At 30.6% G+C, this 26,459-nt stretch overlaps 2 protein-coding genes across 5 annotated transcripts; both read left to right on the forward strand.

Moving 5' to 3' along the window:
• The first annotated feature begins 5,567 nt into the window (after window positions 1–5,567).
• On the forward strand, window positions 5,568–14,986 carry CYCB3;1 (cyclin b3;1). 2 transcript variants are annotated; one of them, XM_068637142.2, is made up of 23 exons: window positions 5,568–5,689; window positions 5,854–5,917; window positions 6,019–6,082; window positions 6,173–6,205; window positions 6,660–6,717; window positions 6,832–6,883; window positions 6,967–7,057; window positions 9,012–9,069; window positions 9,276–9,333; window positions 9,411–9,465; window positions 9,593–9,619; window positions 9,706–9,769; window positions 9,916–9,964; window positions 10,056–10,149; window positions 10,889–10,934; window positions 11,296–11,640; window positions 11,714–11,833; window positions 13,189–13,278; window positions 13,399–13,560; window positions 13,645–13,701; window positions 13,980–14,078; window positions 14,262–14,440; window positions 14,525–14,986. In XM_068637142.2, the coding sequence occupies exons 1-23, from the start codon at window positions 5,675–5,677 to the stop codon at window positions 14,658–14,660; spliced, it is 2,016 nt and encodes a 671-aa protein (XP_068493243.2). In that variant the 5' UTR covers window positions 5,568–5,674; the 3' UTR covers window positions 14,661–14,986. The 2 variants fall into 2 exon arrangements, with proteins under 2 accessions (XP_068493243.2, XP_068493251.2); XM_068637150.2 differs by having other exon boundaries at window positions 9,709–9,769.
• Window positions 14,987–17,432: 2,446 nt separating this feature from the next.
• LOC137830062 (S-adenosyl-L-methionine-dependent methyltransferases superfamily protein) lies at window positions 17,433–25,790 on the forward strand. 3 transcript variants are annotated; one of them, XM_068637162.2, is made up of 9 exons: window positions 17,433–17,585; window positions 18,032–18,257; window positions 19,245–19,379; window positions 20,137–20,359; window positions 20,963–21,149; window positions 21,867–22,051; window positions 23,602–23,739; window positions 25,144–25,272; window positions 25,650–25,790. In XM_068637162.2, exons 1-8 carry the CDS (start codon window positions 17,486–17,488, stop codon window positions 25,270–25,272), a joined length of 1,323 nt encoding a protein of 440 aa, XP_068493263.2. In that variant the 5' UTR covers window positions 17,433–17,485; the 3' UTR covers window positions 25,650–25,790. The 3 variants fall into 3 exon arrangements, with proteins under 3 accessions (XP_068493263.2, XP_068493284.2, XP_068493291.2); XM_068637190.2 differs by having other exon boundaries at window positions 17,446–17,585; window positions 18,018–18,257; XM_068637183.2 differs by lacking the exon at window positions 25,650–25,790 and having other exon boundaries at window positions 17,438–17,585; window positions 18,018–18,257; window positions 25,144–25,456.
• The last annotated feature ends 669 nt before the right edge of the window (window positions 25,791–26,459 follow it).

A 26,459-nucleotide genomic window follows, 5' to 3' on the forward strand; every position in this document is an offset into this window, starting at 1 on the left:
CTAGGAAAGAGAAGCATGGAAGGGAAGAAGACTTATATGGAAGGATGAAGGAGACTATGCCACTTAGAGGAGACTTCCAGATGAGTGAGGATTGGAGTCGCCACTTGAATTAACAATCAAGATAAGACTTACCTCAAAGAAGAGCATGTTCACACTTATACAATTCATTTGAATTAAATTTGTGTCAAGTGACAAATTTTATTGAGTTCCTTTCATGTCCCTCCGAAACATCTAATTTTCTTATAAATTGTCACCCTAAATTGTTTGAAGAAAAACTTGTGTACAATTTCAACTTGTATAATGTGATATTTAGATCAAGGTTGATGTTAATTGCTGCTTGAAGTTGAGTGAAATTATATGAATTAGTTTGTTTTAATTCAAAAGTTGAAAATCCAAAACAATTTTATAAATTTGCCTCTATCAATATTCCATCACAAATTCGGTTGCTATTTTTCATAGCTAGTTGTTTTCCATTGTTGTTTTGAGTTTTTGTCACTAGTTTAAATTCTCGTTGCCAATTTATGTCGATAGTTTCGTAGGTAATTGTATTCATTAAATCTAGGATACTTTGATCAAAGAATGATATTATTGTGCTCTAAAATTTGCATGTTTATGATAATGATGTTGTTCATTGGTTTAAATTATCTTTAGAGTCTACTTTTGTTCATTTGAGTCTTTGGTTCTATATGTTTCTTAGGTTCTTAAGTCTTTATTTCTATTTTCTTAGACTAAACTGTGAACTTTTCTAAGTATAAACTACTTTAGTTGAATTGGTTGATATTCAAAGATAAAAATTTAAGTGTTTATACCTCTCATTTGAATCATCTTTATAATAAGTTTGGAAAGTGCATAATAAAAAAAATATAGAAGTTCAAATATGAAGAATCCTATTGTGAAAATTCATAGTAAAATTTTAAAGACCACTTGAACACATCTTTCCAAGCTTAGTGTATAAGTGTTTTGATTCTTGAGATGTGGGAAATTGATTTCATGATTGTGGGTGTATTGATTTGCTCTAGTTTAGTAAACATGAATTTTTCATAACTAGTTTAAGTGAATTTATTCCATTCCAAAACATCTAAAACAACTTCTAAATATCTTTATCCTAATGGGTGAAACATTGAATTTGAATACTAAATATTCCGATATCAAGCAATATATTCGCCATTTTGGAGTTCAGAGTTCGGAGCTCCAAGCTTTGTCATGAGTTTGTCTTTAAAAGACGTCTCAAGAAGTTAAGAGCTGAAGATGTATTTTAAATTGTATTTGGCATCTACTCCTAAGCGATATGAGACTATTGAGTTTACGGCACATTAACTAAATTATTAAAAAATGATTGAAGTTCTTAAAAAATATTTGTCTCCATTTTTGCTTATTTTAAATAATATCAAAGTTTTCTTATTTCTCTTTTAGTTTCTTATTTTTTTTATTATAGCGACATATATGTTTTTCATTATATGATGAGTTAGTACAAGTAATAAAAAATAAAAATGACTTTATATACATCATTCTTTAACATTTTTAATCACATGAGACATGTTTCAAGTAACACATGTAACATAATGTAGAATATTTAATTTATTAAGTACTAAATATAATTTTTTTAACAACAAAAGTGATGAAATAATTGCTAACTTAAAACCCTGGAATAATTGCTTTGTTTTTTCTTCCATCATCAAACCACTCATCCATTCCCCAACCACTAAAAACAGGAAAGGAGCAAGTGAGTTGCCACACTTCAAAAAACAAATTCTTCCTGCACCCAATCATTTTTAACCCGCAACCTACATATTTTCTTAATTTCCAAAAATGCCCTTTATTCCAGAAATAAAAAACTGGAATTGAAAATAATACATTCTGGAAAAATAAATACGAAAGAGGTTATTGTGTTTTGGAAATAAAATTCCAAAAACAAAAATCAAAATTCCATTTTTGGATAAAAGAAATCCAAAATTGAAAATAATATATTCCAGAAAAGTTGATCCAGAAGAGAGATTATTGTGTTCTGGAAGTGAAAATTCGGAAACAAAAATCAAAAGTTCATTTTGGATAAGAAAATCCGTAATACAAAAAATTTATTCTGGAAACATATTTTGGAAAAGGGGGTTCAGAATGTATTTTTATATGTATCCTATTTTTTTAAGGCATTTTCGTCTTTTCCACTCAAATCGGGTGTAGTGATATGGTGCAAGAAGCAATTGTCATCCTTTTTCCATGAAAAACTCTTTTGTTGGACTCTTATTATCCAAAATTCATACTTTGCTTGACTTTATACATCTAAGAATCTATGATACTCATTTTTCACAAAAACCTAAGTGAGTAAGGATATAAAACAAAAAGCTCTAATTTATTGCGTCTTATGCGTTTTTGTCCACCTTAAAAAATACACACAAGTCATTTTTCCTTCTAAATGCATCTATTATCTCATTAGGTATAAGATCACTTTATAAGAGATTCCTTCCCCGATAAAATACATTTTGTAACTAATGATTTTTTTACTGCAATTGCACCGTGTTGTTAAAAGTAATAATTTGTTCCTAAGGACGGCGAACACATAAGGAACAGTTGAATAATTAAGTAAAATATTCACTAAATATAAAACAAAATTATAAAAGTTTGTTGGGATTTATTTGATTAAAAAGAAAACAAGACAAATAGTTGTTGCTTTAATTGGAAAAATAGAGATTGGGTTTCATCTTTGTCACGCTTTTGTATTTATTGATATTGATGCCCGTATAAAAATCATTTATATCGATTCCTTGCATATAAAATTATTAAGATGCTTCTTAAATATCAATTTTTCGCATATTTATAAAAACAACCTATCCTTAAGATCAGACGTTGATAGCAATTAACATTTCAAATATATTCCTAACATTCAAATATGTTAAGTATTATCATTTAGGTCAGAACCTTAGAAGTACTTTAATGACTTTTTACAGCAAGTGCACCGTATTATCATAGCTAATGTGTCCCTAAGGACGGATATCGAATCCACATGGAACAATTGAATAATCAAGTACAATATTCACTAAATATAAAACATAATAATAAAAGTTGGTTGGAATTTTTTGTGATGACAATGATTAACAAGAAAACAATTAACATTTCAAGTCTATTCCTAACACTCAAATATGTTAAGTATTATTATTTAGGTCCGAACCTTAAAAATACTTTTCAATTAAATTTAAGATTCTAGATCAAGAATTAGAAGCAAACCAATAATACCAATAATCAATCAAGAACAAAATATTATGTTTTGATGAGTGTTGATGCATTCCAACTTTCTCTTTTTAGCTTTATATATTTTCCTTTTACCCAATTATCTTCATTCTTCCCTATGAGATTAACACAAATTTGGGAATAAATCGTTCTTATTTAAATCAAAATTATAAAATATGTAAAAAGGTATAATTTTATACATTAGGGTATTTTATACTTATTTTAGCAATTAATACCCATAAGTATCTATATTTTAATATGAAATATTACTTAAATTTGATACTTATCAGTAACTAGTCAGTAAGTCCATCGAGCACTTACTCTAACCTATTGACTTAAACTTTTGCCACCACTTTACACATACGTCTTATCAAGGAGATAAATCTAAGTGTAATTAGTAAAGGTTTCCACTTCTTGAAAATTTCTCATGTAGATAAAACTTTTCAAGAAAATACAACATATTCACCTTTTCAATCTACAACTTATTTTTCTTCCTTTTTCAATTAACCACTTGATGAAAGAATTTTCTATTAAAGACCCCATTTCTAAACCACTTAATTCTAGATGTTTTCCTAAGTAGTAAATCCTTGTGAGTCATTACTTCCCAAAACTATTGTTGTAGCTATTTTTTTTTTTTTTTACATTTGGCATCCTCTTCCAAATTGTATTATTCATGAATTCATTATTTTGTTTACTATATCCTTAAGTTTCTCATCAATATTCCCATAATGATTCTTATTCCATTCTTTAACCTAACTAACCTTTTTTAGTTTTTCTTTTAGTACATAACCTCTTTCCTATTGTACTTGCATATTCTTCCAATTTTTTTGACACAATTATGTATTTTTTTTTATGTAGATCCTAAATTTGGTCCTTGTTCATATATCTCCTTTTTATTTCACATTTCTCTTTCATAAATTTGACCAATCTTTTGTCACCAAAACCCTATCCAACTTAATTTTTATCTTTCATTTCCTTCTATACTAAGTAATCTTTCTTTCTACATTGGAATATCTTCCACTCCATTTTAACCACAAATTGATTGAATTTCATACTTTTTCATCTCTTTGGAATTCTTCCTATTCACCCCCTTTGCCCATTATTGTTTTTAACACAATTAAAGCCACATCAAGACATTATAGGACAACATTGCTACCTTGTCTTTTGAAACTTGATTCCTCCCATAACCTCTCATTTGCTTCTATCTCACATGATGAGTACATATTCATACTAACTACCTCCTTCTTCTCTTCCTTTCATAGTTTTTGTAATGTTATGCAACCCAATTTAAAAAGTAATTGATACTTAAAGTAAATAAAATCTATCATATATTAAATACCTAAAACTTATTTAAGTTTATGATATTATAAGAAATATTTCATGTAGTTTATAATTATTTAAAAAAGTGTAGTTTAAATTGTTTATTTCTTTAGGTTCATTAATAATGCTAAATTTACCAAAGGGAGCAACTAAATTTACACATCTTTCAAGTTTTAATGACCAAACAAATTTATTTAAAAGTATACAACTAAAACCAAGTTTAACATAAGATTAAAAAACAATGTTTTCACTACTAAAAGTAAATTATTGAACAAAATAAGAGTAGTATTAGAAACAATAAAAAACACTCTTGATAATAAATTATAATTAAAATAATAATTAAAACCAGTCACATGTAATTAAATTATTTTAAAAACAGTAATGAATTAATTTTGAAGTTAAAAATAATCTAATCATCTTAAATTAAACTATTTTTTATCAACTTAATTATTTTAATATTTTTAATTTTAGCACTACACTAAGTATTGATAAAAAAAGGAAGCTCTTTTTCATGACAAAAAAATCATGATTGATGGAATCATGAATAAGAAAATTAGGATTATTAGAAATGAATAAAGCCCCATGAGTCAATATTATCAAAATTATTTATACAAAATATTTATAAAATTAATAAGATAATATATTGTTTTTACCATAATAAATAATTTAATAAAAATAACCTAATAACTCTTTTTAGTCTCATATTTTATGAAAAATTATCTTAAAGTGAATACACATCTGTGGAAGGAGATGTGTTTTTGCTAGTTTGCCTAAAGTACTTATTTTCTACAAATGTTAATTTTTTTATAAAATATATACCAAATATGGAAAAAAAATCCAATTTAAGAATTAAAAATAATTCTTCTATAAAACACGTTAATCATAATAAGTCAATATAGTATTTGCATAGATTTGAAACATATTTAATATAATTAAAAACAATAATAAAAAATTCCTATTTATTTTATTTCTTTTGTTTGTGAAAAGGTGAAGGGTATCAAAGTAAAAGCACGTGAATTCAAAAATCTAAAGACAAGGGGCGTGACTTTCTGATTCAAATTTCACTCGCTTCAACGGCTTTCTCTGCCTTTCTGCGCATCGAAGCTCTGCAACACTTCAAACCAACACCTCAATGGTTTCTCTCACGGTAAGGGTTTCACTCTCCAATTTTCACCATTCCAATCTTTACCTTTCGATTATTTCACTCTGCAATTTTCAATTTTCGCAAATCCTGTTATCGTTTTTCGTTAGGTTTTCATCTTCGATTCTGCCTTTGAATCCTAATTCTTGTTTCGTTCTTGCATGCTTCAGGGAAAGACCAGACTGGGCTCAACTCGAGCCTCTGTGGTCGGTGCTGCCCAATCTCGGCCAAGCGGTATATATGTATTTCGTTTGATTTTTTTTTTTCTGTTAATTTTTGTTATTCTCGAAATGTTTATGTGTTTTTGGTTGGTGATTTGTATGTATATCGAGCAGTGGGTGGTAAGAATTTCAAGGTGTTTTCTGAAATTGACAGGACTAAAGCTGGTGACGGGAATACGTGAGTGTTTTTTTTTTTTTGTGATTGAGAATTTATAGTGAATATGTATATGTAAATATTTTGTAGAACTAATTCTGATTGTTTCTGTAGGACTTCTGCTAGAGGAACAGGTGCAAATTCAAGGTATGGTGCCTTAGTTGACTTCAAATGATGTGCTTTCTGCTCCATGGGTTATTTTTAGGTGCTGAAATCATGAACAACTGTAGAAATCTAATGCTGTCAAAATGATTTTGATTAATTGTTTGTTTTTATGAGATGTCAGATAGATAAGGAAGTCCTCTACTGAAAGGGGTTTTAGATAGCTGGGCTTTGAGAATTCAACTTGTTTTTAACTGCCTCCTGTAGTTCAAATTGGACGGGCTTGTCTCAAGATTGTGTCTTTTATACGGTTCATATGAAGTCTGAATCTGCTACCTTGTTTTGTGTTTTTTGTCGTTGTCTGAAACAGTTGTTTTTAGTGAAACTATGCAACATATTGCAGAATGATATTCATTTCTTGTAGATGATGTTCTTATATGCTTGAAATATGTAAAAGCACTGTAGTGATCTATCTATATGACCTTTGCAATTTATACAGAAGGAGTACCGGGGTAGCTAGCAAAGGGGTTGTTCTTAATAGTACTAGTAATCCAAAGGTAATAAACATTCTGAACTTCTAATACTTTTTGAGGTCTAAATATTTTGTATTCTTGAGTCTTTCCTTGGTTACACTCCATATGTCTAACTATTATGCAACTTTGATGGTGAAGGGTGGTCTCAAAAAGAGTATGGATAAAAGTAGTGGCAAATATGGTACTTCTTGTAAGTATTAACTGAGCTCATTTAGCGTTAAAATTATGTGGAATAACACACTTCTCATTTTCACATATTTTGGCTTGTAATAGCAAATATAGCTGTCAGAAAGGCATTGGCTGATGTTAGCAATGTTCAAGAAAAATTCACTGCAGCTGTTGGACATACAAACTCAAAAATGAAGTAAGAATCTTACTTATTGTGGATAGAAAGAAAGTTAGAAGGGAGGTCGTAGTATTGCACTATTTAAATAGAATATTTGCAACTTATTTTTGGATACTTATCTTGTATAGTTATATGAAAATTTCATATATATTTTTTCTCACATATCAACCTATTTAGTCCAACTATTAATGTCATTCTTTTGTGATATGTTTTGTTTTGGATTTTCTGATGGATTGCTCGATAATATAAAGTGGCAGCCTCAACATTTTCACCTTTGATTTTGTTAGAATATCTAGAAAACTTCTCATAATATTTTTACTGTATCTTAGAGTGTATTAATATCTCTTAGGAGTGGTCATGGTTTTCACTTTCATGTTTCGTGGATTTTTTACTTATTTAATTAGGATTGAGAGTCTAGTATTAGTAGTAAATAGTGGTTTATGAAAGCATTTTGTCTCACGTCATGTCACATCAAGAGTCAACCTTTCTCATCCATGCTGGAACACGTTTGCCCTAGTTATATCCGGTTCTATCCAACCCACTTGTCCCATATGGTGATATCCATATATTCTTTCTTGTCAGTCTTGTCATTACTTCTATCCAATGTTTGTTCCTAGACAATATCTAGCTTAATCCTGATTTTGTCCTGCTTCTGTCTCAAATGTACTCCAAACCCAGTTCTGCTCCATTTTGGCGCATCATTTTTAATTTTCTTTTCTTGTTAAATGTAACAACAAACTTAGTAGTTAGCTTTGGCTTTTGAGGGGCCAGCAAATATCTTATATATTGTATCTTAAATTTGTTTTTAGTATATTAAATGATCCCTTAGGAGTGATTTATATTTCATAGTATGTTAAATGATCCCTTAAGAGTGATTTATATCATAGTATGTTAAATGATCCCTTGGGATTAGGAGTCTATATTAGCATATAAGTAGGGGGTTAGTGTTTATATTTTTTTTATATCATCAAGTCATGTCTGTTTTAGATTTTGAGTAGTTTACCTCTCTTTGTTCTTCCTATCTCAATCCTTCAATTTCAACAAAATGTCAAAAATTAACTACTCAAGTTGTTTGGTGAATGCACCCTAATAAATTTCTGCACAGAAGAAGAAAGAGGAACAAGAAAATTGTGTTTCATGAAACACTCTGTGAACAGCATCAGCTGGATATACTTTTGATAATGCAGCGCCCCTCCCTTTTCTTATTCTTTTTTACAAACTTATAATAATAATAATATAAACAAATAAATGAAAATAAAATTAATAGTATTAATAATAATATTATTATTATTATAAATAGTACCACATTATTTTTAAAGTTTATTTTTCATTTTCTCTGTTTTGAACTAAACAACTTCTATTTCCATCCCATTTTTCACCTATTTCTCTTCTCTTTTCTCACCTACCCACTTCCTCTTCTTCTATTTCTTTTCTCTCTATCAAACACACCTAGTCTTGAAATCACATTAAATCATGTTAAGTTTAGATTATTAATCAGCTTGTTCTTTCTTTTCCTTCTATCTATATCCTATATTTTAAAAACACTTAAGCTGATGGGTAAAATCACATGAATATGTTATAATTAAGTAACTTAGCATACCTTCTCACACAAGAGATCTTTGTTCTTGATAAGTGGACAATGTACAGAGACCCGTCTTATCAGATTGAAGCTTAATATTCCCCTAGAAGAATTGGGCCAAAAACGATTGGTTAATAGCTTTCATATTTTTTTGTCACATGGACTTTGGCATTAAAAAGAATTCAATCTCTAGACTCTTCACGTAATAGAAATTGATCTTATGATGATGCTTCACGTAATAGAATTTGATTCTGTGATATTGGTTTTTCTCAAGCAGACATTGATGCAATATGCTCTACAATTGCTTGAATACGATAGTATATTAATTCTGTCTTTATTTCCTCTAATGCTTGCTTCATTATTTGATTTTGTATATCTTATGTGCCTTTATAGGGTTTCAGCAGGTTCTAGTACCAAAATAGTGGGTGTATCTTTGAGGAAGTCCATCGTGGTATGTTAACCACTTCACTAATTATTCCAATTTTCTGTTAAGCGCATCTTTTTTTTTTAACTTGATAAGTCCTTTATGTAAAGGAGTACTCCTTTTACTTGTGTTAGTTAAAAACTCAATACGCCAAAATGACCCAAATTTTGGCTGTGCAATCTATTGGGTCTACACTATTATGAAGCATTGATCATTTTTCTTGTTTAAATTAGGGAAGAGTGCAAAGAAATACAAGTAAAACTGATGTTCAGTTAGATGCTCTCAATAAAGGTGACTGATTACCTCATAAATATTTTTATTGTATTTTGTATGTTTAGAATATCATTTAGATGTTTTTCTCCCTTCAGATGATCAGAAGAATAATACAAAAGGAGGCCAGTCGGTTTTTTCCACAAAGGACAGGTACTTAGGATACTGTCTTTTCTTTATCTCACATTTCATAGGATTTTAAAGTTATAAATGGTTGATTTTTATGCTTCCAAGCACTTCATTACAGAAATTATATTGCCTTTTATTTTATATTTTGCAGGTTTTCATGGAAGACTACAGCTACAAGGTTTTTTTAATCTTTCATTTTATTGGTTCAAGCGAGTTTTATGAGTAACGTGAACTGAAACCACTATATTCTTTGTCTCTTCCAAGCAGTTCAAGGAAGTCTTTACCAGTACCAAGGAGGGTAATCAGAGAAGATACGAATAAAACAAAGGTAATATATAATCTTGTTATTGTTTGTCTTTTCTGGTGGTAGACAGTTGCAATAAATATAGCTGTGCTTACTCAGGTTGCCATATTTTCATTTTTATTTTCAAAATCCTTTTCCCTTTCTTATACTTCCACTTTTCTTCCTTGCAGGAAAATGTTAGAAGTTCTCAAACGGCAAAAGGCCAAAGTGGTCTTCCCTGTAAGCAGTTGTGGCATAGATAAGCACTTTGTAAATGTCAATGAACTGACATGTACAATGTTAATTAAACTTAATATGCTATTGATTTCAGCTAAGGCAACAACAAACAGAAGAGATAGTTCCCAACTGATTAATGCAAGAAGCCATTTATGGAAGAATCGAGTGAGTGATGGTTTTGTTCTAATGTAAGTGATAATTAATCATATCATTAGCTTAGTTCCTGCTTCCTCTGTGTAAATTATGCACTTCTGGTACATTTTATCTGTTTGATTAGCTTCAAGTTGCCGAAATGGGGAATCTAGCTAGTAAGCCTATTTAATTACGAGATGATGTCTAGAAAACTGATACTAATTAGCTGCATTGATGACACCGTGCATTCTGATGGGCCAAAGAAGGAGGCACATGAAAGCAGTCATAGAGACAAGTTCTTTGTGCAAACTAGAAGACAATAAATATATCTTTCTATTAAAAAGAAAATGTAATTGCTCCTAAATGTCTGCTGTGAACTGTCACCATGACAACTAATATTGAACATTTTCCAATATTAAGTAACTGCTATTGACATTTTTAAACATTCTGATATCGAATTACTTCTACTTTCTAACAATATTAGCCATAACTGCCCGTATTACTCCATTTAAAAGTTCTTAACATGTCCCCTCAAATTAAAACAGTGGCCTTGCAGCATATTCAATGCACGGGCTCACTACCCTAGTATGTGCTGAGATACAGATGGATGATATTTTATATCTACATGTGTATCTATGAAATAGGAAATCATTATTGTTATTTAAATTATAGCTGAAGGCCTGTTTATGCTCATCGTTAACAACTAATTATTCTTAATAAAAGATTAGTTATCAATTGATAGATGATATTTGTAATTATTAATAATTCATTTCATGCAATTCACCTGTGATACAGGGTTCAGCCTAATGTTTTACATGCATCCTCAAGGAAGTCTGCCAAGGTATGTTGGCTGCACTCTGTTGTCTGTAGTTTCTTTACTTGTTTGACTAGTACAGCAGTAGTTCCTTGGAATTTATAACTGTTGTGTTTATTTTGCATTTTACTTGGAAATTCTCTGATGCTTGTATAATTGATAAGGCTGAACAGTATAATGTAGTTTGTTGAAGTAAAATATAGCAGAAAACCTTTTAATGTATACATGTATATGATATGATTACATGCACTGATGCTCATTTAATGGCATAAGGAACTGTCTTCTCAGTCAGTAATTTCCTCGACATTTTGATTTTGTTTCTTAACTTTGTGAGAAGTAATTGAAGATCTGTTGAGTGTGAACTTGAGTTTTACCTTGTTCGTTACAGCCAATTGTTAAGACCATACTCAAGGCTTCCATTGCGCAAAGGACATCAAAATCTCAGTCCATATCAGCTCAGAGAAAATTAGAATCAACTATTGCAACTTCATCTCAGAACAAACCCATATCAGCTCAGAACAAATTAGAATCAACTAGTGCAACCTTATCTCAGGAAAAAGAAACAGTTTCTTTGTCTCTTCCTGGGAATGGTTCAACAGTTTCTGATGATGCAAGTCAAAGACATCTTCCATCTGGAGAGAGCAATCTAAGAACAGATTTGTCAGAGCTTATTCCAAGGAAAAAATCCAGCCGCCGAAAATCATATACAACTTCATTAATTGAGGGATCTAAGGTTTTGATGCTCAAACAAAACTACTAGTTTAGTTTCCGTAAATTTAAATGACATTTAGCCCCTTATTTTGCAGTTTCTCAAGGAAAGTGAAGTTAGAGAGCAAGATAACCTACCCAATATTGATAATAAAGGCAATCAACTTGAAGTTTCTGAATACATTGATGACATATATCAGTACTATTGGGTTACTGAGGTAATACTCATCATGCCTATAATGTCAGCTCTTTTTTATGTTATCCTCTTTGTTACTCATTACTCTTGAATATACTTTTCTTTTTCTAGTTTAGTAAATTTCTTCTTTGATGATATTGGATGTATTTGAGAGGTTGATAATAGAACATGGATGGTTGAGAGTTTGATACTTGTAACAACCATGAGAGGTTGATGCTTCTTCCATTCTTTTGCTAACAATCTTTCTCCAAGTGCACTCATGCCACAGTTGTAGTTTTTGAAATTCTTCTTGAAATTTTGATCTACTGTGATTTTTGACTTTTAGAACAATCTCATCTCATAATCATTAGTCTCTGCATGCATTGAATTTTCCAACATATCTTCCTTACTTTTTTTAACCTTGATTCTTCTTCAAGAATAGTTCCAGCTGCATCATGTCTATGATAGTTCCAGCTGCATCATGTCTATGATAGTTCCAGCTGCATCATGTCTATGATTCAGCTATTTTTTATGATTTAAACTTTGTTACTTGTTACTGTAGAGAAATAATTTTCTTTTTATAGTTGAGTAAGTTTCTTTTCTTATGAACATGCTTGTCTCTTTCTTTCTATTTCCCTCCCATTCCACTGTAGGCTTTAATAGCTCCACCAAGTGTTGGAATTAGTAAATAATTTTCTACAAGAAACATTTTAGATTGTAAGCTTCCAAGGACTATGCATTTAGGAATAAAATCCCACGTCTGATGTAAGTAGTAAACATTTTACTTTGTGATGTGCCCCACTGCCTACATATAGAAGCTTTGGTGGATCCTTTAAATCATCCCAAAGTCTTCCTGTAATAATTTACTTAGAGAAATTATTTATCTTGAGGTTCTTTTATTCCTTTTTACTCTTTTCTTATTTTGGCTGCTGACTTATTATTTTTTACTCTAATGGTGTACCCAACATAAGCCCCAAACTTAACTGTATTGAATATAATTTAAATTTGACAATCTTGCAGCAACTATCATCATCAGCACTGCCTATACGCACACTGACATTCAATACAATCATTTCATATCTACAGTTTTTTTTTTTATTTAAAAATCCTTTTATATGGAGGTCTTGATTCAATTGCAAATTTATATTTTGATGTTTTACTCTTCTTCCCCATGTTCTTGGATAAGTACTTTATTACATTAACAGAAAGAGATGATGCAACCTTGTTCAACATCTGTCATCGTCCAAATGACATTGTTTAACTGATTTTGTCACTTCCTTTTTGGTGTAATCATGATACCACTGGGCTCATCTATATGAATTTATATTTTACCTTTTATCAATATTCTCTAGTATGAAGTAATGTTTTTATCTAATTAAAATTTGCTTTCAACTGCAGGCACGTAATCCAGCTCTAGCAAATTACATGTCAATTCAGACGGACATTACACCTAGTTTGCGGGGCATTTTGATCAACTGGCTAATTGAAGTAAAGGATTTCCCTCATCCTTCAAGATGGCTTTCCTTTCAGCATGTTGTTTCCTTTTTCTTCTTCTACCGATGACTTATCATAGTTATTTTCTTTGTCTATCATTATTGGCTATTGTAGGTACACTTCAAATTTGATCTGATGCCAGAAACACTGTATCTCACTGTTACGTTGCTTGATCAATATCTCTCCCTTGTGACTATCAAAAAGACTGATATGCAGTTAGTTGGTCTTACAGCACTTTTGCTGGCTTCAAAGTATGAGGATTTTTGGCATCCTAGGGTAAGAAGCCATATTTGAGCATTACTTTTGAAGAAAAGATGGCATGCTTTATCTGGCTCAGTTTTTTTGTTGCATTTGTTCCAGGTCAAAGATTTAATCAGCATCTCTGCTGGGTATACTAGAGATCAAATGCTTGGAATGGTGAGCAGTGCATAGTATTAAGCATTTCTGATTGCACTTCTCCCTTTCATCCTCATGTTTAAGAGTGAACTTGAATCTTGATATATTTCATAGCATATAATGAATGGCTTAGCAAATTGGTGAAGTTTTCATTCAGATAATACGAATTGATCGCACTATTTTTTTTGTTGAAAAAATGAAAACGAGGAAGTTTATACCAATTGATAAATTCTAAATTTTTCCCTTTGTTCAATTACTTAAAGTTTTTATTCTAATTTGTTGTATGGTTCTCTGTACAGGAAAAACTTATTCTTAGAAAATTAAAGTTCCGTCTCAATGCTCCTACTCATTATGTTTTTTTGGTGCGGTTTTTGAAGGCTGGACAATCAAATAAAAAGGTATGTAATTCAGCATGCATGGTCTTACTGCATTACTTTTGCATACTCTTGATTGTACAAATTTAGTTTATCATTGCATCTAGGCGTTATGGTTGAAAAATCAATTTGGATATAAGAAATCAGTCTTTGCAGGTAGACATCAAGTTTGATTTCTAACATTTTGTCTTCAATTTATTTTTCCAGATTGAACACATGGCATTCTTTCTGGTTGACCTGTGCTTAGTTGAATATGACGCTTTAGCCTTCAAGCCTTCATTACTTTCTGCATCAGCTCTGTATGCTGCACGGTGTACTTTGCAAATAACTCCACCATGGACCCCATTACTTCACAAGCATGCGCGTTATGAAGTTTCACAGCTCAGGCATTAACTCTAACTTTTCTTTGTCACTTTTAAATTAGTTTGAGATGAATTCTATTTATGCTGACTGTAAAACACTTGGTGTAGGGATTGTGCGGAAATGATTCTGAAGTTCCACAAAGCTGCTGGGGTTGGAAAGTTGACAGTTGCATATGAAAAGTACTCTAGACCAGAACTCGGTAAGGTTTCTACAGTGAAACCTTTGGACGTTCTTCCCATGTGATTTGAACTGTGCTTGGTATTCCTATAATCTCTTGGCATATAAACATGCATTAAGATAGGGTTGCATCAGGGAAACCGTTGGATGTATTTCCTCTGTGATTTGAACAGTGCTCTAGTTATACATCTGTAATATATGGTATTCCTATGAACACTCTTGGCATATAGCATTTCTTAACATAGGAATTAAATTCGAAAAAATCTCGAGGTTTTATTTTGGTCGAGGTTTTTTTGTTAACAACCTTGGTTCTAGTTGTAATGGGGTACTTTTGTTCTTATGAGAAACAAAGAAGCTGTGATATATTACTGTTAATGTTCTTGTAAGTTCAATCTATCATTATCTTTTCAGTTTAAAGAGACATTCACCCGTTTATCATGAAATGGAAGTTGATGAATTTATTTGGATAATTCATTTACAATAGAAATGATTTATATTTATTGAAAAACTATTCATTGAATTATTAGTAGTGGCATCAAATGTAACAATCACCTAAACTACTTAATTTTTGTGAAATAAATTACAGGTTATTTTTTTATCAAATGGATCATCAGTGAACAAGATTTTCTAAACATTCTTTCAACATATTGAAAAATATTAATGAAAATAAAAGAAATGGAACGAAAATATTTTTTAAGTTATTTGATATTAAAATTAAAAATCATTACTATTTTTTATCTTTATTATTATAATTATTATAAAACTAAAAACTGTAAAAAGAGAAAAAGAATGAAAAGTCGTCATAACTGACTGTATAAATTTCTTTGTAGTTAGTTATATATTTTTGGACGGAATGAGTTTTGTTCAAGTTATTTCATACTAAAATTAAGATATAATTTACATTTTTATCCTTATATTTAGGATTAATATTAATTTTATTATAATATTTAAAAAAAAATTAGTTTGGTCCCAAGATTTTTTTAAAAGTATATAATTTAGTCTTTTCTGTCAAATTTTCAATGACCTTAATTTTTAATGATGATGTGACACACAATATGGACAATAGTACATAGGTAAAGTCCATGTGTTATCCACTTAAGAACTCTAAGCTTCTCCCTCTCTTCTTAATTGTCACAATCATGTGTCTTTGCATCATTGACTCAACCCTCACCTTTGTGTACGTCGGTGCAACCATCGTCGCCGACCTAAACCTTCTGTTGCATGCACATCTTCTTCTGCCTTGACTTTCGCCTCCTCTGTCATACGTATATCCTCTGTTCAACCTCTCTTTTGCGGATGCGTCGTTGCTATTGTAGCATGATACCTTGCTGCCGTTGCCATGGGTTGTGCTGCTGAGTCTTTGGCCACTCATAGTTTTACTATTATTTATCTTTTTTTAATCTTTTCTTCTATTGAATGTTCTATAATACTTCCAAAATGAAATTCATAATGTTCTGCAATACCCTCATTGTTCCCAGAAGCTTCTACAATACCTTCAATGTAAAAATTGCGAACTCAAATTGTGACTAGAAACAAAGAAGAAGGATTGAAGAAAGAGGAAAATAAAAGCGTGAATTTGAAAGAAGGATTTGAGGGTTAAAAGAAGAGGAGAAATTTTTGTTTGACTGTGATGCAGGATATTATAAATGATAAAGATGAAATCATTGTTGCGAGAGTGATCGGAGAAAGTTGGTTAGAGTTAGGAGAGAAATAGTAGAAAAAAAGGTTTAGAGTTTAGGGTTGAAGGTGATGACGAGACTTTGACATGGATACATGAGTATATAATAACAATGCCACTCGCAGTTGCCACATCATTAGCAATTAACGCCCTTGATGAAAATTTAGCCAAAAAGACTAAATTACATACTTCTTAAAAAATCTTAGAACCAAAATGATTTTCTTTAAACTACTTTCCTAAATTGAATATTAACCTAAATATAAATACGACAAAAAAATGTGATTATACCTAAAATTAAAAATTCTTATTATTTTTATTTTTATAATTCTTATAAAACTAACAACTGTAAAAAGAGAAAAAAAGAGTGGTCATATTATATGTATATAAATATAAATTTGTCTATAGTTATATATTTTTTAGAGAGTATTTTTCAATAAAATAGTTAGATTTGTGGTTTACATTTTTTAAAATATTTTTACTTATTTGTACTTACCAAACCATCTATTTTCATTTTTTATTTTATATCTTCCATCCTTTATTTTTATCTTGCTAAAATAGTATCTTTTTACGTTTTACTTATTACCCAAGGCCTCACATATCCAAATTATACACCACCAAAGTTAAAATGTCTATGATATGTACTTTTGTTATAACATTTTGTAACTATTTTGGATATTTCACTTTTTATTAAATCAAAACAGTAGTAAAATACATAATGACATAATATTTATATATATAACAATAAAATCATAATCTCTCAATTTTTTTTTAAGTATATTGTTTTAATAGAAATGTGGATAAATATACGTGAAACTACACGTGTTTATGTTAACAATATTTAACTAGAATTTCTATTCAGTATAAGTAATTTATTTTGCTATTTTATTTTGAATATTATAATATAAATTCATAAAAACACCAATAAAAAAATACAAATGTTAAATAAACACAATAAAAGAAAAAATAAAATGAAAAAAAAACTAATAGATAATGAAAAAAGGACTCCACTTATATTAAAAAGAATAACTATCCATATTCTAAATACAATGATAAAAATATTTAATTTTATTATCAGTTTTTCTTTTCACAATATAATTCTAATATATAATAAATAATATATTTAATTGTTTTATTTTTAAATAAAATATAATTGTTGAGTGTTCTTATTTTCTTGCATACTAACCAATCGCTGGAGAAGAACTCGGAAGAAGAAATGAAGCAGCTTCCAACGTTGCTGATGAAGTCACTCTCTGTTTGTTCTCTACCAGCTTCCACAGCCACCCTTCAACAAATTGCTCTCCATCAACCAAAAGGTGTCATTTTTCTCTCTCTCTATCTTCGCGTGTTATGCATGTATTTGGGTTTTTATGTTCCTCAGTGAGAGAGTGAGATTTTTGCGATGTTGGGTATGGAGTGGTTCACTAGTTAAATTTACCAACTTTTTCAAATTAAAATGCTTGTTGAAGAGAAGGGTACCTGAATGGGGGTTTTAAGTTGTAGTTTTTGTAAATCGAAGTTGCGGGAAATTATGGGCAAATGTTGTTCATGCAGTTACAGAGAGTTTTGTACTCATATTTATGGGCTAAAAAATGTAACTTTTTTAAGGAAAATCTGTAACTTTTTTAAGGAATGATTATGGATTTATAATGTTTTACAGAGAAAGCAGGAGGTGCTATGGATTAGTTCAACAGTCATAAATGGGAAAGTCATATTCTTTTAAACTCACTGAATTATTTTATGAATAGTTTGGGTTTGGTAGGTGTTGCAAAGGTTGTACTGAAAAAGGGGAAGACACAAATCTTTAAGGATGGCAACCCAATGGTGTACAGTGGAGCTGTTGATAGAATAATTGGGCGGCCACCTCCTAAGACTGGAGATGTTGTTCTTGTAGCAGATGGGACTGAGAAACCAATTGGATGGGGCTTGTACAACTCGGTTTCTATGTTCTGTGTTCGGCTCATGCAGCTTCAAGATGAAGCTACCAGGTTTGTATATTATATATATGTGTGTGTGTATGTAGTGTGTTTCTTGGCAAGGGGCTACCTTGATAAAACCAAGATAAGAATCTAAAGGGTACAAAGAACTCTGATAAGAACCTTGGGAGAACAAAACCACAAAAGCTTGCTGTTGTAATTGGAGAGTCCAAGGTTTAGAATTAGAAGCCCCACATTAAAATCTTACTCTTTCAGTGTAGGACTCAAGTCCTATACCTTGCACTTGGATTCTAATATTCCACTATGCTCTGCAGCCTTGGTGCTCATGCAAGTTGGCTGTACACTAGCCCTTTGACTAGTCCTGGTTGACCATTGTAGTGCATGCGTCACCAGCTACTGCACTCATTTGCAGATATGAGACATGGTGGAAAAGGCTTTGATATTGATTGATAATTATCAAAACACTCGAGGAACTCACCCTTCAAAGATTACTGTTAAAGGGGAAGAGTCAAACACTTGAATACTCTTTGTGGAACAATTCACTAATTTATAGGAGGACAATCCCCACCTTTCAAGCCGGTTTTGTGAAGATGAGTTAAATTTAAACTCACTTCCTAATAAAAACCCTCCTTTGTTGCCCTTTCTTAGATACAAAAAGTAACTCTAATACTAATTGATAAGAAGTTCCTTGGGGAAACCACACCAGAAAAGCTAACTATTGTGATTAGAGAGCTCAAACCCCACAATAGAATGCCAGATTTGCAATATTGGACTCAACTCCTATACATTGCAATTGGATCTTACAAACCCATAGATAATAAAGTTCTAGATAAGTTCTAATAACATAGCCAAAACGTGATTTGCCTAAGCTATGAAATTCTGATCAAATAAAAAATCTTAACATGATAATATTTACCTAAATATATTTTCCTAAATTTTAGTAAGAATTGCAATAATTCCTAAATAACAGAATAATTCGTAAAATTGCTTTTCCATTGACATCACCTGACCTCTGATCATTAATTTTTGATGAAACAGCGATTCAAATTGTGCACTGAATATGGAGAAACTGATTGAAACAAGAATTGATGCAGCTGTTGAAGTGCGTAGAAGGTTGGGTCTTCCATCAGTCCACACAAATGCATACCGTCTAATCAACAGTGAGGGTGACAGGTGAGAGATGAAGGTTTGAACTTTTCTTTTTTATATTTCAAATTCTCAACTTTAATGTACCCTATCAGCTGCTCATTTAAATGAGTCAGAAGATGGATTTGAAGGAGGGGGAAATGGTTAGAGTGGCAAAGATAAAGGGGAGGGAAATTTGGGGAAATGGCAGGGAGTCATTGGGTGTGTTTTTGGTGGAGCCTCTGGGTGTGAGTGATTCTCATCTAACTTGGATTATTAGAGTTAAGTATGCTATATGTTAAACTTCATTTCATGATTTTCTTTAATAATACACATAGCATAGCATGCTTACATTTACCATTATGGCTACTCATCACTTTATAATTTAATGTATTTTATCTTCTTGATTTTGTTAAATGGGAAAGAAAACTGAGACAAATAGTGCTGAGACCACGTGTTTGAATGATGTGGAGTTGATTTATATAGGCTAGTTATATTAATTACACATAATGAGAATACTCATTTCCCTCTATATCAGATAATATATCTCTATAGAATTGCTATGCAATAAATACATGATATTTATCTTTATTTTCAACACTTTTTCTTGGGATGTTGTTAACAATAATGTAGTTATGCATAGTTCTACCAAGTACCAACAGTACATGGTATTAATATGTGGTACATATTTTGCCAGATTCATATCTCTTTTTATTTGAATTTCTATCCTTACAGCTTCAAATGCAAATTAGGTCTAATAAAAAAGATTGCATGATTTTGAATTGGGTTTGACTGTTCCCTACAGATTATCAGGTTTGATAATTGATGTCTTTGGAGATGTAGCTGTAGTAGCATCATCTGCTGCTTGGGTTGAGAAATACAAATCAGAGATAGAGGCATGCCTCAGGAAAATCAATTATATCAATCATATAAATTGGAGGCCGTCTGTTGATATTTTGAAGGAAGATGGGGTGAATGAATCTGATTTAAAAGAAATGCATTCATCTACATGTCCGGAAAGAACAAAGGTATGCAATTGTTCATCAACAATGCAAACCTTGTGGGCAGGGTATACATTGTTTTGTATGAGAAAGGCTAAGCCTGAGTTTGATCTTAGTAAAGGAACAGGTAGTCTGCATAGACAACAGCCTTACTATTTTCTTCACAGATTTCTTCGGAGTCATCAAATTGATTTGTGACACAAGATAATTAGCCACAATAAATAATAAGTGCTCCATAAGGTTAATCACAAAGTTTGAAGAACCACTGAATGGACTTTATAACATGTATATATCTAATGAAGATGTAATTGAACAGAACTTGTTAAATGGAAACTGTGATGTTTTTACTGAAGGGCGAAAACACACCCTGGAATTTCTGTATTGAGTGAACATAATATATTCTTATGTGTTTTGTTATTCTTGTGTTATGCGCATCAATTGTATATTTGTCCATAACTAAGGATCTGAAAAATATGACCTGCATATTCAGTTCACTTAAAATCTTTTCTTTCTTTGTGTCACTGTGAGATGGGATGCAGGAGAGGGGGGGGGGGGGGGGGGGGGTGTTGTACTATGGATAAGAAATTTACTGCTTTTCTGATTTTGGGGCATGTTGTTCCCATCTGTCAGATTGTGGAAAATGGAATTGTATACACAATTTCACTTAAGGGCCAGAAGACAGGATTCTATGCAGATCAGCGTGAAAATCGGCAGTTTATATTAAGAATTTCAGATGGTCTAAAGGTTCTTGATCTTTGCTGCTATAGTGGCGGTTTTGCTCTAAATGCTGTGCGTGGAGGTGCTTTAAATGTCACTGGTATGTTATATGTTGTTGGTTCTCATTTTTTTCTAGCAAGTATCTTTGCTTATGATTGACATTATAATGCTGTTGATACTTTGGCTGTTTTACTGTCTTATGCTTGAAATTTGGAAAGGAAGTATGCATACACCTTACTATCATTGAGCTAGTGATGTTAAGTAACTCGAATGCAAATTTGGAACTAAACTTATAACATTTATTGGTAAATTTTAACAGTTAAACTTATTAATATTAATCAAGCAAGATTCTACCACTATTATGGACCATTGTTCTGAAAGGCTTTCAGTCATCCAATTGCCTGCAGATCATTTGTATATCAGCTGTGACTCATCCTGTTTGTTAGAGAAGAAGATTAAGAATGGGAATGAAAAGTTAAGAGTGGGAATGACTGACTCTGTATTGTTTGTCTCCCTATACTATACATAGGCTCACCCCAATAAGTCATAATAACCTAAGAACTATTCTGTATCACTGCTGATAGGATTTTTTTTAAAGTAGGTGAATTTCTTTTCCCTGGCTTGAAATACTACTAGTCTTCAAAAGTAGATTTGACATTCATCAGTAGCAATGGAGAATTTTCTTTTTATATCATAATAATCTTCTAAAAAGTCTTTGCAGGAAACAAATATATACAGTGATAGTTTATTTGATCAGTATTATATTGTGGCTACTGATCTGATTTAACAAGACTGATTATGTCAACAATTTTGTTAGGTATTGACACATCACTGCTAGCTTTGGAGCTTGCTAAAGAAAATGTTCTACTCAACAGCATTGATCCTGAAAGAATATCCTTTTTGAAGGAAGATGCAACTGAATTTATGAAGGGTGCTCTCTTGAGAAATGAATCTTGGGATATTGTCATCATTGATCCTCCTAAACTGGCACCAACAAAAAAGGTATCAATTATGACAGCATACATATTGTTATGTTACACCATAATTTTACACTTGGGTTTTAGGTGACTAAGGAAGAGGGTTAGAGGTCAAAGCGATGCTAATTAGTTTTAGTTTAATCTTGAGTTGGGTTTATTGAATGAAATGCTTGTGGATGCAAATGAGTGTGTTAATCCTACTTTCCAATGTCTGTAAATTGCAAACATCCTACTCTCACCAAAATGAATCTTTAAGATAATTTGTAACATGTCTTTTTGCATATAACGAATGGTTATGTTCCCAGTAATGGAGGTCTTCATTGCTTGTTTATGATATGGTTTATGTTTTTGGTTTATTTTTTCTTTCATTTTCTAATATCTCCATTAACATTCTGTTATTAACTAATATTATAAGATTGGTTGTTGTGGTTGTACTTGTATGTGTCTGTGATTCTGTTATCTTTGTTGGTAAGTTTATCTTGTGTTTCCATAGGGTTTCTTCTACGGTCTAACAACTCTGATAGTTAGTTTTGTAAATTCTCAACAACTTTCTTTGTAACACTTTCTTGAAGATCTTCACATAAGTTGGTCTAATGCTACTTAAATACCCTTTTTATTCCCCAAAACATGTAACTATCTTAAAAATGTTATTTATATATTTCATAATGAATCTAGCGATATTAAGTGGTACTTGCATTGCTTGTCTTCAGTTTACTGATTTGCTACAAGTAAAGGATTGAAGTTTAAACCCACTCTGTTTGGAAAACAAATATTATAAAAGAACAATAGAGTTTATTAATTCTACTATAATACTTGATTAAGAATAAATGAGTAAAGTAAACTATTTTAAGAACATTTTTATTTCAGATTTAAAGTAACATTGTAAAGGTTTTGTTTGATAGATAAATAGATAGATAGATCTGTTTAAGAGTTAGTGATTACAGGCTCTGTTGTGAAATCATCAGATTCATCACAGATACATATACTCTCCTTTTGTCTGATTGAAATGTTTGGTGGTATTACTTTTGAAAGTCAGAAGGGCTTTGTTGTGAGCAGAAAGATTTTGGATTCTAATTCGTTGTTGTAACTTCATACAACAAACGTTTCTCTTTTTTATTATATTGTTTGCTGTTTGGGGGAATTCCTTATCATCACATCTCTAATTTATTGTTCCTCTTGGTCTTGGTGAACTATTTTTAATCAAAGAAAAACAAATCTTTTGAATGATTATTTGGTTCCAATTTTGAACCTATTTGCATTTGTTGTTGATTTTGAAACAGTAACAAAGGGAACTCGTACTTGTATATGTGATGCACATAGAAATACTTACCACGTTGAATATTTGATTGGAAACAAGGATAAGATTAAGCCATGGTTTTGCTTTTCAGTCATTAAATCTCAAACCATGTACTTGTGGAAACTGTGTGCTTTACTTAAATTACTTGAAACTGAAAACAATAGTTCTTGCAAATTCTTGTTTGAGCTGGTGTTGTCTCCAGAATTTTACAATTGGCAGGACCATTGTTTCTTCAACTCACTGAGTTTTCTCTCTTTGAATGTTCTATCACCTTACAGGCTCTACATAATGCATCTGGCATGTACAGGAATTTGAATTCGCTTGCCATGCAGCTAACAAAAAGAGGTGGTCTTCTGATGACATGTTCCTGTTCTGGAGCTGTGACACAAAGTGGGATATTCCTACGTATCCTTCAGGTAAATTAATATGCTTTAGATCTAAAAAACCTGAGTTCATCAGCCAAGACTTTTTGTTTTTCAAATGATTTTTGAAGGTCTCTGAGTTTAACAATCCTAATTTTATGTTCTTGTTTTATCAACAATAATAAAAGAAAATGTTCAGTCTTTGTTTTAGAAGAAATTGCACCTCCCTTGTATGAAGTTATGCTAAACAACATTCAAATTCTCTTTAGTTTTAAAATAAACACTCACCTCTCTTATGTTTGTAATAAAATGACATTAACATTCTTTCTAGTTTTTAAATAGACATTCACCTCTACTATGTTTTGAATAAATGATACTCACCTTTTTTCTACTTTTAATAAAGTGACACTCACTTCTCTTATTTTATTTAAAAATATCATACAGACCAAAACTTAAATAAAAAAAATTATGCAAACTAAATATTAAAGTTTTAAAATTAAAAAATTGAAGTTTTAATATAATAATTAAAGAATTTTTTATAAACAAAAAACTACAAGATTTATTTATTTATAAATAAAATAAGGAGTCACTTTATGAAGACATAAGAGAGGTGGATGTTATTTATTAAAATCATGAGGGAAGTTAATGTCTTTTTAAAACTTATAGGGAGTATGAGTGTCATTTAATAACAAACATAAGGGAGATAATTGTCTATTTTAAAACTATAGGATATGTTAGCATCATGTAAATGTAATTTCCCTTTATTTAATTATCACTTATTTTTCAAAAATTGTTGAATAACAAATTTTTGTGCAAGTTTTTCCAAGATGCTTCAAGTGCTTTGATATAATTTGTACAGAAAAAAGAAGTATAACAATACAAAATATTATATATATTGAAATGAAATATTTATTTATTTGTTTTTAGTATCCTCAAAGAATTTTTGTTCACATATTTTCATTTCCATGAAAAAAACTGTGCAAATTTTATTTATCCGTTTATGAAAGAAAAATTGATGTAAAATGTGAAAGAAATGAACATTTCAACAAGTTTTGATGTTAAAATAAAATACAAATATAATTAATAGAAATAAATAACTAGGCATCCTTTTCATAATCTACTAAAAGTGATTTAATTATACTATTTGAACAAAATAGATAATTTTCACATCATTTTTAGTAATGCATGAACATATTTGGACTGTAATTAATTATAACAGATTAATGGTTTTATTTTGATGAGAAATTTTTGTGGCTTTGGGATCACATAGGATTAAAGAATACTTGTTAATTCTTTACTCATTCAAGAACCTTCATTTTAACTTGATTTCTTTTAAATGGTTAAGCAACCTTGGATGTATATACTTGTAAACAAATTCTACAAAAACTCTAAGAATCCATTAGTTCCAATTGCATTCTCAACTCTGAAGTTGCTTTTACTGTTCTTTGTTTTTATTAGGGTGCAGCATCTATGGCAGGCAGGAGAATCACTGTTCTCAGACAGTCTGGAGCAGCATGTGATCATCCTATTGATCCATCATATCCTGAAGGAGCATACCTAACCAACATTCTTTTGAGTGTTTCATGAGTAATGCATTTAAGTGATTTCATTCATTAAAGTTTTTTCCATTTAGTTATATATTTTAATGCAACTCTGCAAAATATCCTCACACCAGAATCAGTGAAAACATATGCTTTCAACATCAGTAGAAAGAAAAAAGAAAAATGGTGATATGTTTGTCTTTGTTACTGTCATACTGAATTTTATCATTGATGTTGAAAGCCCCTCTTGTTTGCTTTTTTTTGCCTTAAGCATGAAATGTGAAATGGTTAGCCACAGTTTTACAAGAACAAGGGATGAAAATCAGAATGAAACCTTCTGAACATTGATGCTATCTCAAAGATGTCTCCAAATATTTCATTGCAAGAGAAGTCTTGAGTTGAAAGGATTTTTTTTTATTGCAGGGTATATCTATGTTTGAAGCCATTAAAGGTTGATCTAGTTAGTAAGAATTAAACTTTATCTCACGAAAATGTGAGTAGCTTTTTGTGAGGATCTTGTTGGTGGATAATTTGAAAATGTTGAGTTTTGAAACATACTTTCTTTGATCTTTGGTAAGTTTCAGGGATTTAACTTACCTAAATTTTTAATTTCGAAAACAAAAAGATAAAATCTACTTGTGAAGTTGGTTTTAGAGTGTATTTTTCATGAAAAATAAAATCTTGTCTAGATTGAATATGAAGTGTTTTGGACCAAGGTTCTATTTGTATAAGACTTTTTTCCAAGACTCTTAAAGGAAAAGGTAAGTAAAAATAAAATGATTTTTTTCTGCAAGTTAAAATTAATTTATGAATTAAACTAATTTATAAATTTCTCTTATAATTTTTTAAGTTTATATTTTTTAACTTGTGTACAAATGAACTTTAATTTATAAAGAAGTTTATTCTATTCCTTTTAATTTCTCTTATAGAAATTTTTATGAAAAAATTGTCTAAATAGATTTTAAAATATTGGGATTGCTTTGTAGTATCATGTCAAATTTCACAAACCAAAAATGTTAGCCATGGTAAAATTGAGTTCACCGTTATTCAGCAATTTGATTCAATTATAATTAGATTAGGTTGAATTATTGAATTTGATAAAAAATTTAAATCAACAAAAAAACACTTCAAAATTAGTATTATCATTCTTAATTCTTGAGTTGGCAATAGTATTGCACACATAAATAGTAATTCTCAAAATACCAAAAATTTAAAATAATAATTGTAAATTTC

This window comes from Phaseolus vulgaris, chromosome 11 (genome assembly GCF_051622355.1).
Source record: "Phaseolus vulgaris cultivar YP4 chromosome 11, ASM5162235v1, whole genome shotgun sequence".
Lineage (NCBI taxonomy): Eukaryota > Viridiplantae > Streptophyta > Magnoliopsida > Fabales > Fabaceae > Phaseolus > Phaseolus vulgaris.

What these genes read in the sequence shown, in the direction of transcription:
- LOC137830062 (XM_068637162.2), top strand. Translation starts at nt 17,486, where the DNA reads ATGAAGCAGCTTCCAACGTTGCTGATGAAGTCACTCTCTGTTTGTTCT. An exon ending in ATCAACAGTGAGGGTGACAG is followed by an intron (nt 19,380 to 20,136) that starts GTGAGAGATGAA and finishes TGTTCCCTACAG; the next exon opens with ATTATCAGGTTTGATAATTG. An exon ending in TATTCCTACGTATCCTTCAG is followed by an intron (nt 23,740 to 25,143) that starts GTAAATTAATAT and finishes TGTTTTTATTAG; the next exon opens with GGTGCAGCATCTATGGCAGG.